The sequence below is a fragment of the Anomaloglossus baeobatrachus genome, chromosome 6, assembly GCF_048569485.1.
Source record: "Anomaloglossus baeobatrachus isolate aAnoBae1 chromosome 6, aAnoBae1.hap1, whole genome shotgun sequence".
NCBI lineage: Eukaryota > Metazoa > Chordata > Amphibia > Anura > Aromobatidae > Anomaloglossus > Anomaloglossus baeobatrachus.
Genome location: NC_134358.1, coordinates 151,763,881 through 151,780,529, shown reverse-complemented (window position 1 = coordinate 151,780,529; position 16,649 = coordinate 151,763,881). Strand labels below are relative to the sequence as shown.

General features: G+C 45.0%; 1 protein-coding gene across 3 annotated transcripts in view; it reads left to right on the top strand.

Annotated features, from left to right (window-relative positions):
• The window catches only part of LOC142244166 (E3 ubiquitin-protein ligase RNF138-like), an 80,976-nt gene that overhangs the window by 22,384 nt on the left and 41,943 nt on the right, over positions 1 to 16,649 (top strand). For 2 of the 3 annotated variants that reach the window (XM_075316365.1, XM_075316364.1), the window contains exons 3-4: positions 4,443 to 4,608; positions 10,842 to 10,934. In XM_075316365.1, coding sequence (XP_075172480.1) covers positions 4,443 to 4,608; positions 10,842 to 10,934 — 259 coding nt within the window. The remainder of the gene's footprint in view (positions 1 to 4,442; positions 4,609 to 10,841; positions 10,935 to 16,649) is intronic. The other variant, XM_075316366.1, reaches the window with a different exon arrangement.

Sequence of the window (16,649 nt, the reverse complement as noted above, 5' to 3'; positions counted from 1 at the left end):
TGCCTGTGGAACAGCCTTTGGAGCCTATGGAGTGTGATAGGGTCCTTTCTAATACTAGTCGGCAGGGGTTCAGACGGAAGAATAGACTGTGCTTCTATTGTGGAGACGCTTCTCATAACATCTCTGTCTGCCCTAAACGTGAAAAGGAGATTGGCTACTTCTGTTACTGTGGGTTCTTTGCAACCAAAGTTTCTTTTGTCTGTCACATTGATTTGCTCATTGTCTTCCTTTTCTGCATTTGCCTTTGTGGACTCAGGGGCAGCGCTCAATTTGATGGATTTTGGGTTTGCTAGGGATTTTGGTTTCCCCATGGTTCTTTTGCAAACTCCTATTCCTTTAAGGGGCATTGATGCTACCCCTTTGGCAGAACATAAACCCCAATTTTGGACCCAGGTGCCTATGAGAATTGCACCAGTGCATCAGGAGACTTATACATTTTTGGTATTGCATAATCTACAGGATACCTTGGTACTGGGATTTCCGTGGTTGCAGACCCATAATCCAGTTCTTGACTGGAGATCCTTGTCGGTAGCTAGTTGGGGTTGTCAAGGCGTGCATCAGGACCTTTCCGTGTCATCCACGTCTGCTCAAGCAGCTGATGTTCCGGCCTTCTTGTCTGATTTCCGTGATGTATTTAATGACCAGGAATCTGATTCTCTGCCCCCACACCGGGACTGTGACTGTGCCATTGAGTTGGTGCCCGGTTGTAAATTTCCCAAGGGGTGGATTTTCAACTTGTCTGTGCCCGAACATGATGCCATGCAGTCATACATCAGGGAATCCTTGGAGAAGGGGCACATTCGGCCCTCATCTTCTCCTTTGGGTGCCAGCTTCTTCTTTGTTGCTAAGAAAGATGGGTCGTTGAGGCCCTGTATTGATTACCGTCTTTTTAATAAAATTACGGTCAAATATCAGTACCCTTTGCCTCTGATGTCTGATCTGTTCTCTAGAGTGAAGAGTGCCAAATGGTTTACGAAACTGGACCTCAAGGGTGCCTATAATCTCATCCATATTAAGGAGGGTGATGAATGGAAGACGGCTTTTAATACTTCTGAGGGGCATTTTGAGTACCTAGTGATGCCTTTTGGGCTCACTAATGCACCCTCCGTCTTCTAGGCCTTCATGAATGATATTTTTAGGGACCTTATTGGTAAATTTTTGATTGTGTATTTGGATGACATCTTGATTTTTTCTGATGATTGGGACTCTCATGTTGGGCAAGTACGGGCTGTTTTTCAGATACTTAAGGATAATGCACTGTACGTTAAGGGGTCAAAGTGTATCTTTGGGGTGCAAAGGATTTCCTTTTTGGGCTTCATCTTGTCTCCCTCCGCTATCGAAATGGACCCGGTTAAGGTTCAGGCTATTTACGACTGGGTGCAACCGACTTCTCTAAAATCCCTGCAGCGGTTTTTGGGGTTTGCTAATTTTTACCGGAAATTTATAGCCAATTTTTCTGCCATTGTCAAACCTCTGACAGATTTGACAAAGAAGGGAGCTGATGCTGAGCATTGGACCCCAGAGGCAATTGTGGCCTTCCAGGAGCTTAAAAGGCGATTCACTTCTGCCCCAGTCCTGCAGCAACCTGATGTGTCTCGCCCATTTCAAGTTGAGATCGATGCCTCAGAGATGGGAGCAGGTGCTGTTCTGTCTCAACGAGACGCTACTTCGGGTAAACTTAAGCCCTGTGCCTTTTTCTCTCGGAAGTTTGCTCCTTCTGAACGGAATTATGATGTGGGGAACCGGGAATTATTGGCTATGAAGTGGGCATTGGAAGAGTGGAGGCATTGGTTGGAGGGGGCTAGGCATCAAGTTGTGGTTCTTACGGACCACAAGAATCTCATCTATCTGGAATCGGCCAAGAGGTTGAATCCTCGGCAGGCCAGGTGGGCTTTGTTTTTTACCCGGTTTAATTTTGTGGTCTCTTTTTTGCTGGGCACCAAGAATGCTAAGGCCGATGCCCTTCCCAGGAGTTTCTGCGCTGACTCTTTGGAGGTTGTCGAACCGTCTATTATCCTGAATGATGGTGTAGTTTTCTTGGCTATTTCGCCTGATCTGCGGTTGGCACTGGCGGAATTTCAGGGGGATAAACCTGAGAGATGTCCTACAGGGAAACTGTTTGTCCCGGACCAATGGAGAGACCGAGTTGTCTCTGAGGTTCATTGCTCTGTTTTGGCGGGTCATCCTGGCATTTTTGGTACTCGGGATCTTGTGAGACGCTCTTTTTGGTGGCCTTCCAGGTCCCGGGATGTCTGTCATTTTGTTCAGTCGTGTGGAGTTTGTTCTAGGTCCAAGCCCTGTTGTTCACGTTCTAGTAGGCTATTATTGCCTTTGCCGGTACCTAAGACACCTTGGACGTACATCTCTATGAATTTTATTTCAGAGCTTCCCGTCTCTCAGAAAATGACTGTGATTTGGGTGATCTGTGACAGATTCTCCAAGATGGTCCACTTGGTTCCCCTATCTAAGTTGCCGTCTTCATCAGAATTGGTGCCTTTGTTTTTCCAACATGTTGTTCGTTTGCATGGTATTCCCGAAAACATTGTTTCTGACAGAGGGGTGCAGATTGTATCCAGGTTTTGGAGGATTTTTTGCTCCAAATTGGGTGTTCAGCTGTCTTTCTCCTCGGCGTTTCATCCTCAGACCAACGGTCAGACTGAAAGGGCTAACCAGACCCTGGAGACCTATTTACGGTGTTTTGTTTCTGTGGATCAGGATGACTGGGTTTCGTTTTTGCCTTTGGCTGAATTTTCCCTTAACAATAGAGCTAGCTCTATCACATTGGTGTCCCCCTTTTTCTGCAATTTTGGGTATCACCCTAGGTTCCTCTCAGGACAGCTTGAGGCATCTGACTGTCCAGGGGTGGATTCGGTGGTCAACAGGATGCAGCAGATTTCGGGGCAGGTAGTGGATAAATTGTTTCAGTCCCAAGAAACTGCCCAAAAGTTTGCCAACCGGCATCTGACTGTTGGTCCCCGGTTTAAAGTAGGGGACATGGTGTGATTGTCTTCTAAAAATATTCCTATGAGAGTTCCATCTCCTAAATTTAAGCCCAGATTTATTGGACCTTATAAGATTTCGGAGATTATCAACCCTGTATCTTTCCGTTTGACTCTGCCTGCATCATTTAAGATTCACAATGTCTTCCATAAGTCCTTGTTGAAGAAACATGTGGAGCCAACAGTTCCTGCAGCAGCGCCTCCTGACCCTGTTTTGGTACAAGGGGATTTGGAGTATGAGGTTGAAAAAATTCTGGATTCCCGTCGCAGTAGGCATCAGCTTCAGTACCTTGTGAAATGGAAGGGTTATGGGCAGGAGGATAACTCTTGGGTTTTGGCTTCTGACATTCATGCGGACAGGTTGGTTCGCGCCTTCCATCATGCTCATCCCGAGCGACCCGGTGGCGTTGGTGAGGGTTTGGTGACCCCTCCTCAAGGGGGGAGTACTGTTGTGAATGTTAGTTATGTTTTGGCTGCTGGGAGGCTCCCTCTGGTGGCCAGGAATGGTTTGGACTTGGACCAGGTGTGTTGTGCAATGGGCGTTTCCTTTGCTAACTCTCTGCTTATTTAAATCCTGGTCTGATAGCAGGTTATGCCGGATGTCAGTTGTTCTTTGTATCACCAGCCTGCTTCATTCTGCTCCACACCACATCTACCCCAGATAAGTGCTTGCTCTTTATTTATTGTTTGGTTCTTTTGCTCTTATCTGGGTTTGTCTTTTGCTGTGGTTGTTTTCAGTGTATTTGCATGTAGGGATTTTCCCCCTCAGTTGCTTGGCTGGGGAACTCCCTGCAGTTCTGTTTGGAGTATAGCTCCTTTAAGTCCATGTGTTTGTGGCTTGTTGAATTTGTTATGATTCTTGTTTTCTGTTCCTTGGTATGACAAGAGCACCTGGTATAGGACGGAGTTCAGATCGTGCGATCTGAGGGCCTTTTTGTACTATCAGGAATTTGGAATTTTGTAGGGTTTTTCTCTGGCCACCATTAGCCCCTTTCCTGTCCTTTCCCATTTTAGTCAGTGGGGGCCTCACCTTTTGCTAATCCTGTCATCTATCTGTGTATTGTGTTTTTCCTATATCACCGCAGTCTTTGACTGTGGGGGGCTTGCTATTCTTGTCTATTTTCTGAGGCAGAGAGTTATTCATCTTTCCTTCCTTTAGGATAGTTAGTTCTCCGGCTGGGTTCGCGGTGCACAGGATGTTAGTTCACCCCTCGGCTACTTCTAGTTGTGATGGTTAGTAAGGGGATGGCGGCCAGATTAGTTGCCAATGCTCTTGTCACCTTTTACCAATGATTTGTGGTGGTCTTCCATGGTTCCGGATCATAACAGACACCGGTGTGAACAAAGCCTTAGTAATCTGCCTATTTCCGCTATTGTGCCACATTATAAAACTTACTGCTTCTGGATCTGCTTCTTATGACATTTACATTTTTTCTGTTTTAGATTTTGCCGGAAATGTATCCTTAGAGCTATAAAGAGTGTAGGGCCCCATTGTCCATTATGTCGAGGTCCTATAACAAGGAAGGAAACAACTTTTCCAAAAAGATCAATGGAAAAAGAAGAAGCAATGAAAAAACATCTTACAAAGTGCAAAAGCTGTGGCAAACTGGTTAGTTTACTCCTGTCTATTTAAGGGAAAACTCCAACAAGGAACATTGTTAGATTACTCTGGTAAAGTCGTGTTTCGGGCATCTTTGAAATGTACTATGTGCAAACATTTACAATATATACCGTAGTAGTAACAGCTTTATCATTATGATCACACAAGACAATATTCTGCTGACGTTCCATCTGGATTTTCTGGGCACAAAATCCTCTATGTAGTACGTAGCTGCAAAGTGATTAAGAGTTTAAATTTTGCATTACAGAGAAAATCTGACTAAAAAATCCCTCTGTATATCATAATATAATATCTGAGGTATGTAGAGGCACAGTATGATATAGCAAGCTATTGGCACAGACTTATGGATGTGCTACAGATCCACAGTGTGGATGGGCTCTAATGCATGCATTGTGTCCCCTGATGAGACCCCATGCTACAGATCAGAGAGCTGTACTTCATATATGCTGTGAAGCAAAAGTTGACTGTAATTCTGTTTGCCAAGCACCAACATTTTAGAGTTCATATTTAAAACTAGAGACCTCTTATTGCTCCACTTTGCATTTACAGTTAAGTCTAGACCAGGGTTTCTCAAATTGTTTTCTTCTGGGGTCTCATCTGATAGACATAAGGGTGCTTTACACGCTGCGACATTGCTAAAAATATATCGTCGGGGTCACGTCGTTAGTGACGCACATCCGGCGCCGTTAGCGACATCGCAGCATGTGACACCAATGAGCGACGATTAACGAGCGTAAAAACGTGAAAAATCGTTGCTAATTTTTTTTTAATATTGTTGCTGCTGCAGGTACGATGTTGTTCGTCGTCCCTGCAGCAGCACACATCGCTATGTGTGACACCGCAGGAACGACGAACATCTCCTTACCTGCGTCCACCGGCAATGAGGAAGGAAGAAGGTGGGCGGCATGTTCCGGTCGCTCATCTCCGCCCTTCCTCTGCTATTGGGAGGCCACTTAGTGACGCCGCAGTGACGTCGCTATGACGCCGAACGCACCTCCCCCTTGAAGGTGGGATTGTTCGGCGGTCACAGCGACGTTGCTGAAAAGGTATTGTGCGTGTGACGCTGCCGTAGCGATAATGTTCGCTACGGCAGCGATCACCAAATGTCGCACGAATGACGGGGACGGGTGCCATCGCGCACAAGATCGCTAGCTATCGCTGGCGATGTCGCAGCTTGTAAAGCACCCTTAAGATGATGCCTTGGTCTCACCAAAAGTGGTAGAAGTACATGCCAGATTAATCAATAAAGTTACTAAAGCAGAGATTTTCTTTCTTTTTTTGGCCTTCAACTCGATCTCAAGCCATGGTGACTTGATAATTGAGAGCTCTGTAGTAAGATTGATCTTGTGCAAGCCTAGATAGGTCCACCAGGGTCTTCTCCACCGTTATCTTGATAGTATCAAGCCACCAGGCTGCTAATCTTCCTCTGTCCCTTGTTCCTTCAATTATTTTGACTATTATGTCCTTCTCCAGTGAGTGTTCTTTTCCTATCATGTGTCCAAAGTAGGAAAGCTAATCAAAGGCCTCTCAGCCCTTGTGTAAATACTTCCTCCCATGCTAAAGGCCCAGTCACACTAAACAACTTACCAGCGATCCCAACAACGATACAACCTGATAGGGATCGCTGGTAAGTTGCTAGGAGGTCGCTGGTGAGATGTCACACTAAGCCACGCTCCAGCGATCCCACCAGCAACCTGACCTGGCAGGGATCGCTGGAGCATCGCTACATGTGGAAGTATGCTGCGCTTGGTAACTAAGGTAAATATCGGGTAACCAACCCGATATTTACCTTGGTTACAAGCGCACACCGCTGGCTCCCTGCACACCTAGCCACAGTATACATCGGGTTAATTGCCCGATGTGTACTCTGCTACGTGTGCAGGCAGCAGGGAGCCGGCTTCTGCGGACGCTGGTAACCACGGTAAACATTGGGTAACCAAGAAGCCCTTCCCTTGGTTACCCGATATTTACCTTCGTTACAAGCGTCCGCTCTCACACTGCCAGTGCCGACTCCCTGTTCCCTGCACTCCTAGCCACAGTACACATCGGGTTAATTACCCGATGTGTACGCCAGCTACGTGTGCAGAGAGCAGGGAGCCAGCACTGACAGCTGAGAGCGGCGGATGCTGGTAACTAAGGTAAATATCGGGTATCAAAGGTAAGGGCTTCTTGGTCACCCGATGTTTACATTGGTTACCAGCGTCCGCAGAAGCCGGCTCCCTGCTGCCTGCACATTTAGTTGTTGCTATGTCGCTGTCACACACAGCGATGTGTGCTTCACAGCGGGAGAGCAACAACTAAAAAATGGTCCAGGACATTCAGCAACAACCAACGACCTCACAGCAGGGGCCAGGTTGTTGCTGGATGTCACACACAGCAACATCGCTAGCAAGTTGTGCCTCAGCAGCGATGTTGCTAGCGATGTTGCTTAGTGTGACGGTACCTTAAGCCTCACCAACAACTAGGTGGCTTCACACTGGCAATTAGACAATCCTATGTCCTTCATACAGCTCATCTATTGCAACTTATTGCGTGAGAAAACACAGGAAAACAAGTTCTATTTCAAGTTTACAATAAGTATTTAGCATTTCTACACTTATTCGGTAAATTAGATTACTGTACTTGTGTCTTTCATTTCTTTTTTTAGTGCGCTTTTATTAGATGCAATTTTTTTAATTATGTTTTTCAGCTACGATTTTGTCTCCTTTTAGTAAGTTGTACGTGATGCTAGCCACTACTTATGGGGATTGTGGACAGGAGCGTAGTCAGGAAAGCTAGGGTCTGTTAACAGGAGGACCTGTATAAGCACAAAGAGAAAACAGAGGCGTAGTCAAGGCAATATCCAAGGGTCAGAAGTCCAGGAGAGCACGTAATAAGTTCAGGGAGAATGCAGAGATTTAGTCAGGTAATGGTCCGAGGTCAAACAGGCAGGAGGACAGTAACAGGGAGCGGGCAGAGAGAAGTCAAATAAAGGTCCGGGGTCAGAGAACAAAGATCAGAACAGAGACACAAATCAACAGCACAACTGCAGAACCAAAAAATACAACTGTCGATGTCCTGGGCAAGTATGCTCAGTAAAGAAGCCTGAGCAATTACCAGGAAGGTGGGATACCTGAGTAACCTGCACCAACATGGAATCCTGTGCTGTCAACCACACTGCTAGCTAGTAACACAGGAAAGGGCAGCAGAACATCACCAAAGACAAGATGCTCTGCACAGAGGAATTGTGACATAGCATTTTAATAAAGCTGCTTTGTTTTGGACACTTCCTGTAAGAGTATGTGCGCACACTGCAGAAATTTTCTGCACCAAAAAACACCTTGTGGCTGAAAAAGGCCCCAAAAATGCATGAGTTTTTTTGTGAAATCAATGGCTGGCAGGGCTAAAAAAAAAAACAAGAAAAAAAAAACAGATCAAAAATTGACATGCTGCTCTTTTTTCTGCACCAAAAACTGGAAGGAAGAAAGAATCAATGCGCGCACAGCACTTCTGACTTCTCACAGACCTTACTTGGATAAGGATAGACATGCATGCAGATTTGGACAACAAACTGCACGATAAACTGCACTGTGCACACAGGGCCTTACTTGGGTTTAATAACGCTTCTTAGGCTGGAGTCACACGAACGTATGAAAAATTGGTCCCATTCTCATTTGCGAGAGTAGGGCGATTTTTTTCTCACTTGTCATCCATGTGCTGTCAGTGTGCAATCCGTTTTTCTCCTCAGCAGCTGTTACTCATTTTACAGTCATGTACAGGAGCATTTACAGTGTTCTGTGCTACATGATAGGATTGTATTTAGAAAAACGGATGGTACTAGGATGGTCTGTGTGCCGTCCGTGTGACATCCGTTTTTTCCTTGCACCATTGATTTGTATTGGCGAGTCTTGGACGTATTCTGGATCAAATCGCAGCATGCTGCCGCTTTTCTCGCATCCAGAATCTGGATGCGAGAGAAGCTGACCAACTGCTCTCCCTCATTGTCTAGTATTGGTCAGAGTGCAATGCGAGAATTTCTCGCATTGCACTCGTCCGATTTCAACGCTCGTGTGAGCGTACCCTTATAGTCATGTGCAGATTCCATGTATTTTTAGTGAGTTTCCACAGCGAAATTACACTTGGCTTTTCCTCATCTTATTCAAATCTATTAAGGAAATAAACAAATAAAACAAACATTTACCGAAAGAGAAATTGAAAATGCACTGTATGTCAGTATAGATTTCTAGAAATCCCATTCACTTTGTTGGACCTCTAAGACACTGCGTTTTGTGCTCCGCGAAAATAATCAGCGTAAAAAACGCATCAAGTACTTACGTATCTTGGAATTTAACCATAGGAGGATCTCCAACATCTACATTTATAATAAGGTTTGTGAGGTAGCACGGTCGGCTGCACAGCAGAAGACACGGGATCCAGGCATTAAGGTTCACAGCACACGGTTTTAATGTCCAAACAAAAGTCCACAACAAAATACATGTGCCTCTCCAGCAGAGAGCTCAGGGAGTTCTGTTCACTCCCCCACACCCGGCACACCTGCCCTTGTTCCTGATTCTATTTAACCCTTCCTTCAGCCTGTAGGGAAACAGCATTAACCCTAGAGTGGATCTACTTTCTATCATGGAGTGAGCACAACCGGGGCGAGACATACCGGCCGTCATAGATAACCCCGGTCACAGTCTCACAGGTTGGATATTTTGTTATAAAAAAACAAAACAAAACCAAAGCCTAGTACATTGGGAGGGATTCCTTCATACAAAAAAACCTCTTCAAATTGCTATTAAATATCAAATAACTTTACAATACAAACTTTTTTCAAAATATTATTTTGCAAAAAAAGTGGATATTTCATTAGTCACAATGTATGACCCATAGGGTTGAAATTTTTTACTCAAATTCAAGAACAACCCATAAACATTTAGGCTAAGACCGCACTTTGCGTTCTCCTACTTGCAGTTCTAAACGCACGTTTTGGGCTTAATTGATTTGACCAAAGTTGCCTGTTCCAGAAATTTAGCGCTGAAAACGCATGCGTATTTACCGCGTTTTAGATGCGTTTTCAGCGCTTTTTACATGCTTTTTCACCTGCGTTTTGACAGATGCGTTTTGAACATCAAGACACTGCTAAATAAAGATTAAATAGGCAAACATCATGAAAAAAGAGAAAAAAAAAAGGAAAACATATATAATTTTGGAATTAATAAAGAAAATATTTATATTTCATGAAATTATAGCGGTTTTATAATATTTAATGTTAAAATAGCAATACAATCAAAATTTTCTTTAATTTCATTGACGGACTGTGTGTGTGTGTAAAGGGACATATTATTCCATTATTTTAATGTCAGAAAAGCATGCGTTTTTTTTTTTTTTTTTAAGTCAAAAGCGCATGTTTTCAGCACCTAAAAAGCAGGTAGATTTGAAGTTTCTTGGCTTTTGCCATTTCTCATTGACTTCAATGTTAGCAAAACGCACCCAAAATGGCAAAAACAATTGACATGCTGCTTCTTTGAACGCATGGTTTTTGCCACAAACCATGCAAATTAAACGCAGCGTTTTAAAACGCAAAGTGCGGTCTAGAAATCCACATTTTCCATAGACTTTGCTATAAAGTCAAAACGCATGCCTTTTGCCATGAAAAAGGTGCATCTCAAAACGGACCTAAAAAGCACCTGAAACGCAAAGTGCGGTCTTAGCCTTAGTTAAATACCGACCTCCCCTGATTCTGCCGCTCTTTTCAGCTTTATACTACGCTGCTCTAATGATAATAATCTTTATTTTTATATAGCGCCAACATATTCTGCAGCGCTTTACATACATCAGCAACACTGTCCCCATTGGGGTTCACAATCTAAATTCCCTATTTGTATATCTTTGGAGTGTGGGAGGAAGCCAGAGGAGACACCATGCAAACACAGAGAGAACATACTCACAGATGTTGTCCTTGGTGGGATTTGAACCCAGGACCCCAGCGCTGCAAGACTGCAGTGCTGCTAACCACTGAGCCACCGTATTGCAGAGATAAAACACATTTGTTGCTTTTGGAGCACAACGGCAGACCAACTGGGCATTATTTCCTTAGTCTCTGTGCCCACAATAAGTTTTTAGTGAGTTTTTGACACTGTGCATTTTTACTATGTTAGAAACACAGCATCTTACAGTTCTTAGAAAGTGGATAGGATTTCTATAAATCTCCTGCTCACTGTGCTTCTTTTTTTACTCAGTGTAATCTGACCTGCGGTACATGTTTCAAATCCACAACATGTCAATTTCTCTTGAGGCTCAATAGACTTGGATTAGATGCAGAAAATATGCAGGTAAAAAACTCATGTGTTGGTGTGATGCCTCAGGCCAATACGCGTTCGTAGATACCAAACATGTATAGATTTAAAGATTTAATTTTATCTAAGGGGTTAAAAAAATTCAAAAGTTTTTCCAAAAAAGTGGCGCACTTTATGTGTCATTTCCCGTGACTTGCAGCGTTCTCATTTTTCAGGATATGGGGTTCAGTGATGGCTTATTTTTTGCGTGTCGAGCTGACGTTTTTAATGGTACCATTTTTGCAACAACCAATAAACATAATTTTGGCGTTTGGAATTTATTTGCCGCTACGTCATGTACCAATCAGGTGAATTGATTTTATATTTTGATAGATCGGATAGATTTCTGAATGCAGCAATACCAAATGTGTGTATATTTTTAAATTTTATTGTTTAATTTTCAATCGGGCAAATGGGCGTGATTTGAACTTTTAATTTTTAATTTTTTTTTTTACTAGGAAGAACAGTCTGGTCGCTCTTTCATGTTTGTTGATCAGAGCTGCACAGCTGTGATCAGCAGAAATGCAGCCTTCCTGTCCTGAATGTTTTTCTCGCACCCATAGACTTTTAGGAGTGTGAGTGACACAGCTCTCGCAGACAACTGCAGTATGCTGCAATTTTTTTTTCTCAGTCTGTTTAGAGCTGAGGAAAAACTTGCAGATCTGAGCTACAGCATTGTCTTAAATGGGGCCAAGTGCAATGCTTGATTTTCTGGCATTGCAATCATGCGAGTCATACGCAAGTGTGACTGTGCCCTAACAGGAACTACATCATAATAGTGACAGCAGTCATCACATGACCCATCGCCACCATGGCAACCATCGGCTCCCCGTGATCGCATCACGGGTCCTCCGATGGCGACGGGAAAAGGCACGTGCCCTGGAGCGGTCATTTAAATCGAACGGTCTGTTTTGACAGCGCGATCTAAGGGGTTAACAGGCGCGGTTGGATTGCGTATCCAGCATCGTCTATTAGCCGCACATGTTTGCTGTTCAAGTCGGCAGACATGTGCAGGGATCACCGCCGGCTCACTGCAGCAGTCGGCAGTGATTACCCCAACATGATTTAGGATGTACTGGTATGTCCTAGGTTGTGAAGGTGTTAAACCAAATACCAATAAGTATCAAATATAAAGCAGCTACTGTATGTTTAAAACATAAAACGTACCAAGAAGAGAGACAAAAAAATGCAGTGTCAAAAATAGGATACAAAAATCGCACACAAAACAATGCAAGTAACCTAATTTACATAATAGGTTCTATAATGGTGTAGAAAAGGCAACATCAAAAACTTACCTAAGCTCATTGTGGGAATGTAACCTCAGAGTTTTCTTTGAGCACATGCACTTTGACACCTCCCTTTCTGTCAATCACAGCTCAGCGGTGTCCAAGACTGACAGACTGCTAGATCAGCTGCCGAGCTGTAATTGGCAGCATCTTGGAGGGGTGTGGGAAAGTGCATGTGTCCAGAGAAGACTGGAGAACTGCCCGGTTGCATTACATGCAGAGATTTCTCATAAAGCGCTCCAAAAGCAACAAATGTAAATATGGAGCAAAACAGCACAAAATGGAAAAGTGGCAGAATCAGGGGAAACTCAAGGATTTTTATAAGATTTTTTAATTCAATTTTTTTTATCGAAAGTGACAGGTCTTCACAGCAGTGGACCTTTAAGGCCAGTATCTAATTAAAAATGGATATGTATCATTACTATTATTTTATTCAGTATTGAACATGTCACCAATTTTCTAGGTAAATATATTTTTAAAAATACTGTTGACATGAATTTCTCACTAGATGTCAGTAGCAACCCATCCAATCCACACAAAGAAATGAAACCATACATGTCCATAAATTTAGTGATATGTAAACATGTGAAATGACAATGAAAAAGTTTTTTACCGAAGATTTTTTTTTTTAATTCTTTGTACAAAAGCCTTTGTTGGTGATGACAGCCTAAAGACACCTCCTGTATGGATACAGTAGAGGCATGTATTGCCCAGGTGTGATTTTAATGTGGGCGAGATATCAGTTTTCTACATCCCACCATGTTACATGAAAATGGGGGTCCTGGATAGGTGTGTCTGTCTTTGTGGTGCTCTTTAACTGGGCGATACACCTTCATAGGCTACTCGTTCCATGGGATATGTCAGGCCAGGACTAAATGGTTCACAGCGAATTAAGAGAGATCAATGTCCAAAAAATATATTCTTTACTAAACTTGATAAGAACTTTATACAACAGATAGTAGGCACGGTTCTTCTTATATAATCCACTTGCTAAAAGCAGGCACAGACACTTAATTTACATCACGACAGTTCCTGTTCCTCTGTTCCCATACACTTGTATCTAACTATGGGCCATTCAACAATTCTGAGGGATCTCACAATTCCTGTGAAAGCATCTTTAAACACAAAAATGGCCATCGTCTGACTAGCCGCACTCACTCTCTCTCTTGCTGCCTGTCTCTATGTTTTAAACAACCGGAATAAAAGAAGTGTTTTTATGTGGTGAGTGCAGTTTTCTCTTTTCTGTGCACCAAAAGGGCTCATTGGAACCTTCAGTAGCTAAGAACCAATGCCACCCATACGTTTTACAACAATAAGGTTTCAAAGATCTTGAAACAGCTGACTGGTTTTACACATCATGAGATGTTTCTTGTGTAGCACCTTGGTAATTAGACACCTTATTAAGGGCATCAGTTGAACCGGCTAATTTTTACTAAGTGGCAGGATTGCTTTCTAATTACTTACAAATTTCAGCTGGTGTCATGGCTTTCCATGGCTTTTTACACCTCTCTTTCTTCATGTGTTCAATACTTTTTCCCTGCGTCATTTGTAATTAGTACACAACTTATTTTATGAACAAATCACGCAAAGTGCATCTTTATGACTAGGGAGCTTTTGCTGCATGCAGAATTTTAAAGGGAAAGTATTTACTGTATTATTCCAAGCAAACAAAAGCCTCACCGTGAATTTATCAGGCCGATCAGGTGCATATTTAACAAGACTCAAGCCCAAGAACCCAGACTGTGAGTGTTAACAATAGAAAATATGAAAAAAAGGTGAGTCTCTATAAAATCATACCAAGATTGGCACATCTAATGAATGCAACACTTCTGGAGCAGCTGTGGCCTGCTATTTTTAGACTGGGAAGGGCCATATAACCATGGCTCTTCCCATTCTGAAAATACCAGACCACAGCTGTCAGATTCACCTTGGCTGGTAATCCAATTTGTGGGGGACCCCACAATTTTTTTTTAAATTTTTTTTTGTTAATAAAAAAACAAAAAAACAAAACAAAAACAGCCTGGGGTGCCCTCTGTTTTGGATTACCAGGCAAGGTGAAGCTGCCAACTGTGGTCTGCAGGCGTCTGCTTTACCCTAACTGGCTACCAAAAAAAGAGGGGAACCCACGTTGGTTTTTTTAATCATTTATTTTTTGGCTAAATACAAGGCTAAGCACCCTTTACTGCCACATGAAAGTTACTAAAGGGTGCCAGCTTACAATATGCAGGGGGGTGGGACATTACATATGTGTTTGACATCCATCCATCCTAGCTTTTTAGGCTGTGTGCCCATGTTCAGGATTTGCAGCGTTTTAGATGGAGTGTTTTCGCTACATCCATAACACTGCATTGTACAGTACAAATGTGGCGCCCTGGACTAGCCAGGTCGTCACAGATAACACTCAAACACCCCCACCCCCATTAGACAGGGACAGCAGCCAAAGAAAACCCTTGTTGCCTCCCTCCAGAGTCTGATGTCCACACCAGGTGGGGCGGAGCCAAGCGGTTGACCCACTCACCGAGGAGTTCACAGGCCTGGAGGCGGGAAAAGTTTAATTTAGTCCAGGAAGTGGAAGTGTGAGGAGTAAACACTTGGGTGTCTGGGTTTGTGGCCCAAGCACTGACAGCAAGGTTGGCAGATGGTGGTGGCCGTCTGCAGGAGTGGTGAAGCAACGCGGAACCGTAGGACCGGGGTCGGGCGTTGGCCTGCCGGTACCAATCGGGGAGCGAAGTGAAGCCAGCACACACAGGCAGGGCCATTGGACCCCGACCAGGCTTGGAGCCGCCGACAATAGTCAAATCCGAGTGTGACCGGAACCCCAGGGGTTTCCTAACAACCAAAGACCCGATAGAAGGCAACCGCCCACACCGTAAGGGTATACAGCTACCGCCTAAGGCTAGAGACCCAAGGGCCAGCGCCTGCGGGCAAACGGGCTCCTCCGGCATCCATATACCGGGGAGCGGTCTACCGTTGGGGATCCATAGTAGTCAAACAAGTACATCAAGGTGCAGGGAAAGACAGCCGCCATCACCTGTCCGGGGAGAGACACTGCAGCCGGCTGCGAGACCCGTCCATCCAGCCGTTTGGTTTACCGAGGACTTTGTGCATCTTTTGCTGAGTGAGTACACCCGTGCCATCCGGCACCGCGCCGTGCTGTCCCTGCAACCCTGCACCTCACCAACCCAGCCTCCCCGTCACATCACCGGGCCCCGGGACCACCGACCCCTACCCACGGAGGGGGAAAACAACATCCCAGCTGCTCCCTGCCATTGCTCCTGGGATCTCCGTCACCAGCAGCGGTGGTGCCCATCTTCACCACAACCCGTGGGTGGTGTCACGGACTAAATCCCCCAAACCAACCACCCCTTTCACTCACGGGCGAGGAGCGCCGCTCGGGTCCCCGGATCCGGCCCACCGCTCGAGCCACCAAGCAGCAGCAGCCGCAGCAGCGCCGGACCCGAGCGTTGGCGAGCGACCAGCAGCGGCGGCGTCCTCCCCGCCTGCGACACAAACACAGTGGATGGATTTTTAGAAATTTCCTGCCCACTGTGCTCTTTTCTCTGCAGCATAAACTGACCTGTGGTGCCACTTCCTGAGCCACAGCATGTCAATTTATGCTGTGGAGACGAGAGTGTTCTCTGCGGGGACAGTAAAGCTAAAGTCCGCATCAGCCCGAACCCAGATCGTGGGCACCAGCAGCTGCCATGGACAACAGTCCCATCTCCGCAGTAGGGCTGGCACTGTATACTAGATGCGGTGTCGCCAGATCGTGGGCACATAGCCTAAAAGTGAAAAATTTGGTGCTACAGCAACATTTTTGCAAAGTACCTGTGGATTCAAAATGCTTACTATACCCCTGAATAAAATCCTTTAGGGGTCTAGTTTCCAAAATGAGGTCACTTGTAGGGGAGTTTGTTGTATAGGTACCCTAGTGGCCCTTACAAATGCAACATGGTTCCCGCAATTTATTTCAACTTATCTAAAATTCAAATGTTGCTCCTTCCATTCCAAGCCCTACCGTTTATCTAAACAGAGGTTTTTGACTACGTGGGGTCTCTCTACTCCAGGGGTGGGGAACCTCCGGCCCGCGGGCCGTATGCGGCCCGCCATGACCTTTTCTGCGGCCCCCGGGCACATTGCACAGTCCACAGAGCTCGGGAGGCAGCAGCGTCTTGCTTGCTGCTGGCCCTTTAAACCCTGTATGGCTTACGTCCTCATGCTAGCGTGAGGACGTACTTTGTGGGTGGAGTTAGCGCTCAACTCGCTCTTTTTCCACAGAAGAGAAGGTACTACCTCAGCGTCCGACAGGTGTGTTTGTGCTCCCATGCCTGTGTGTGCCCCTGCACATCCCCACTGCAGCCTGTGCTCCGTGCAGCGTCCCATCCACCTTGCGCATTCCCACTGCAGCCTGTTCTCCGTGCAGTGT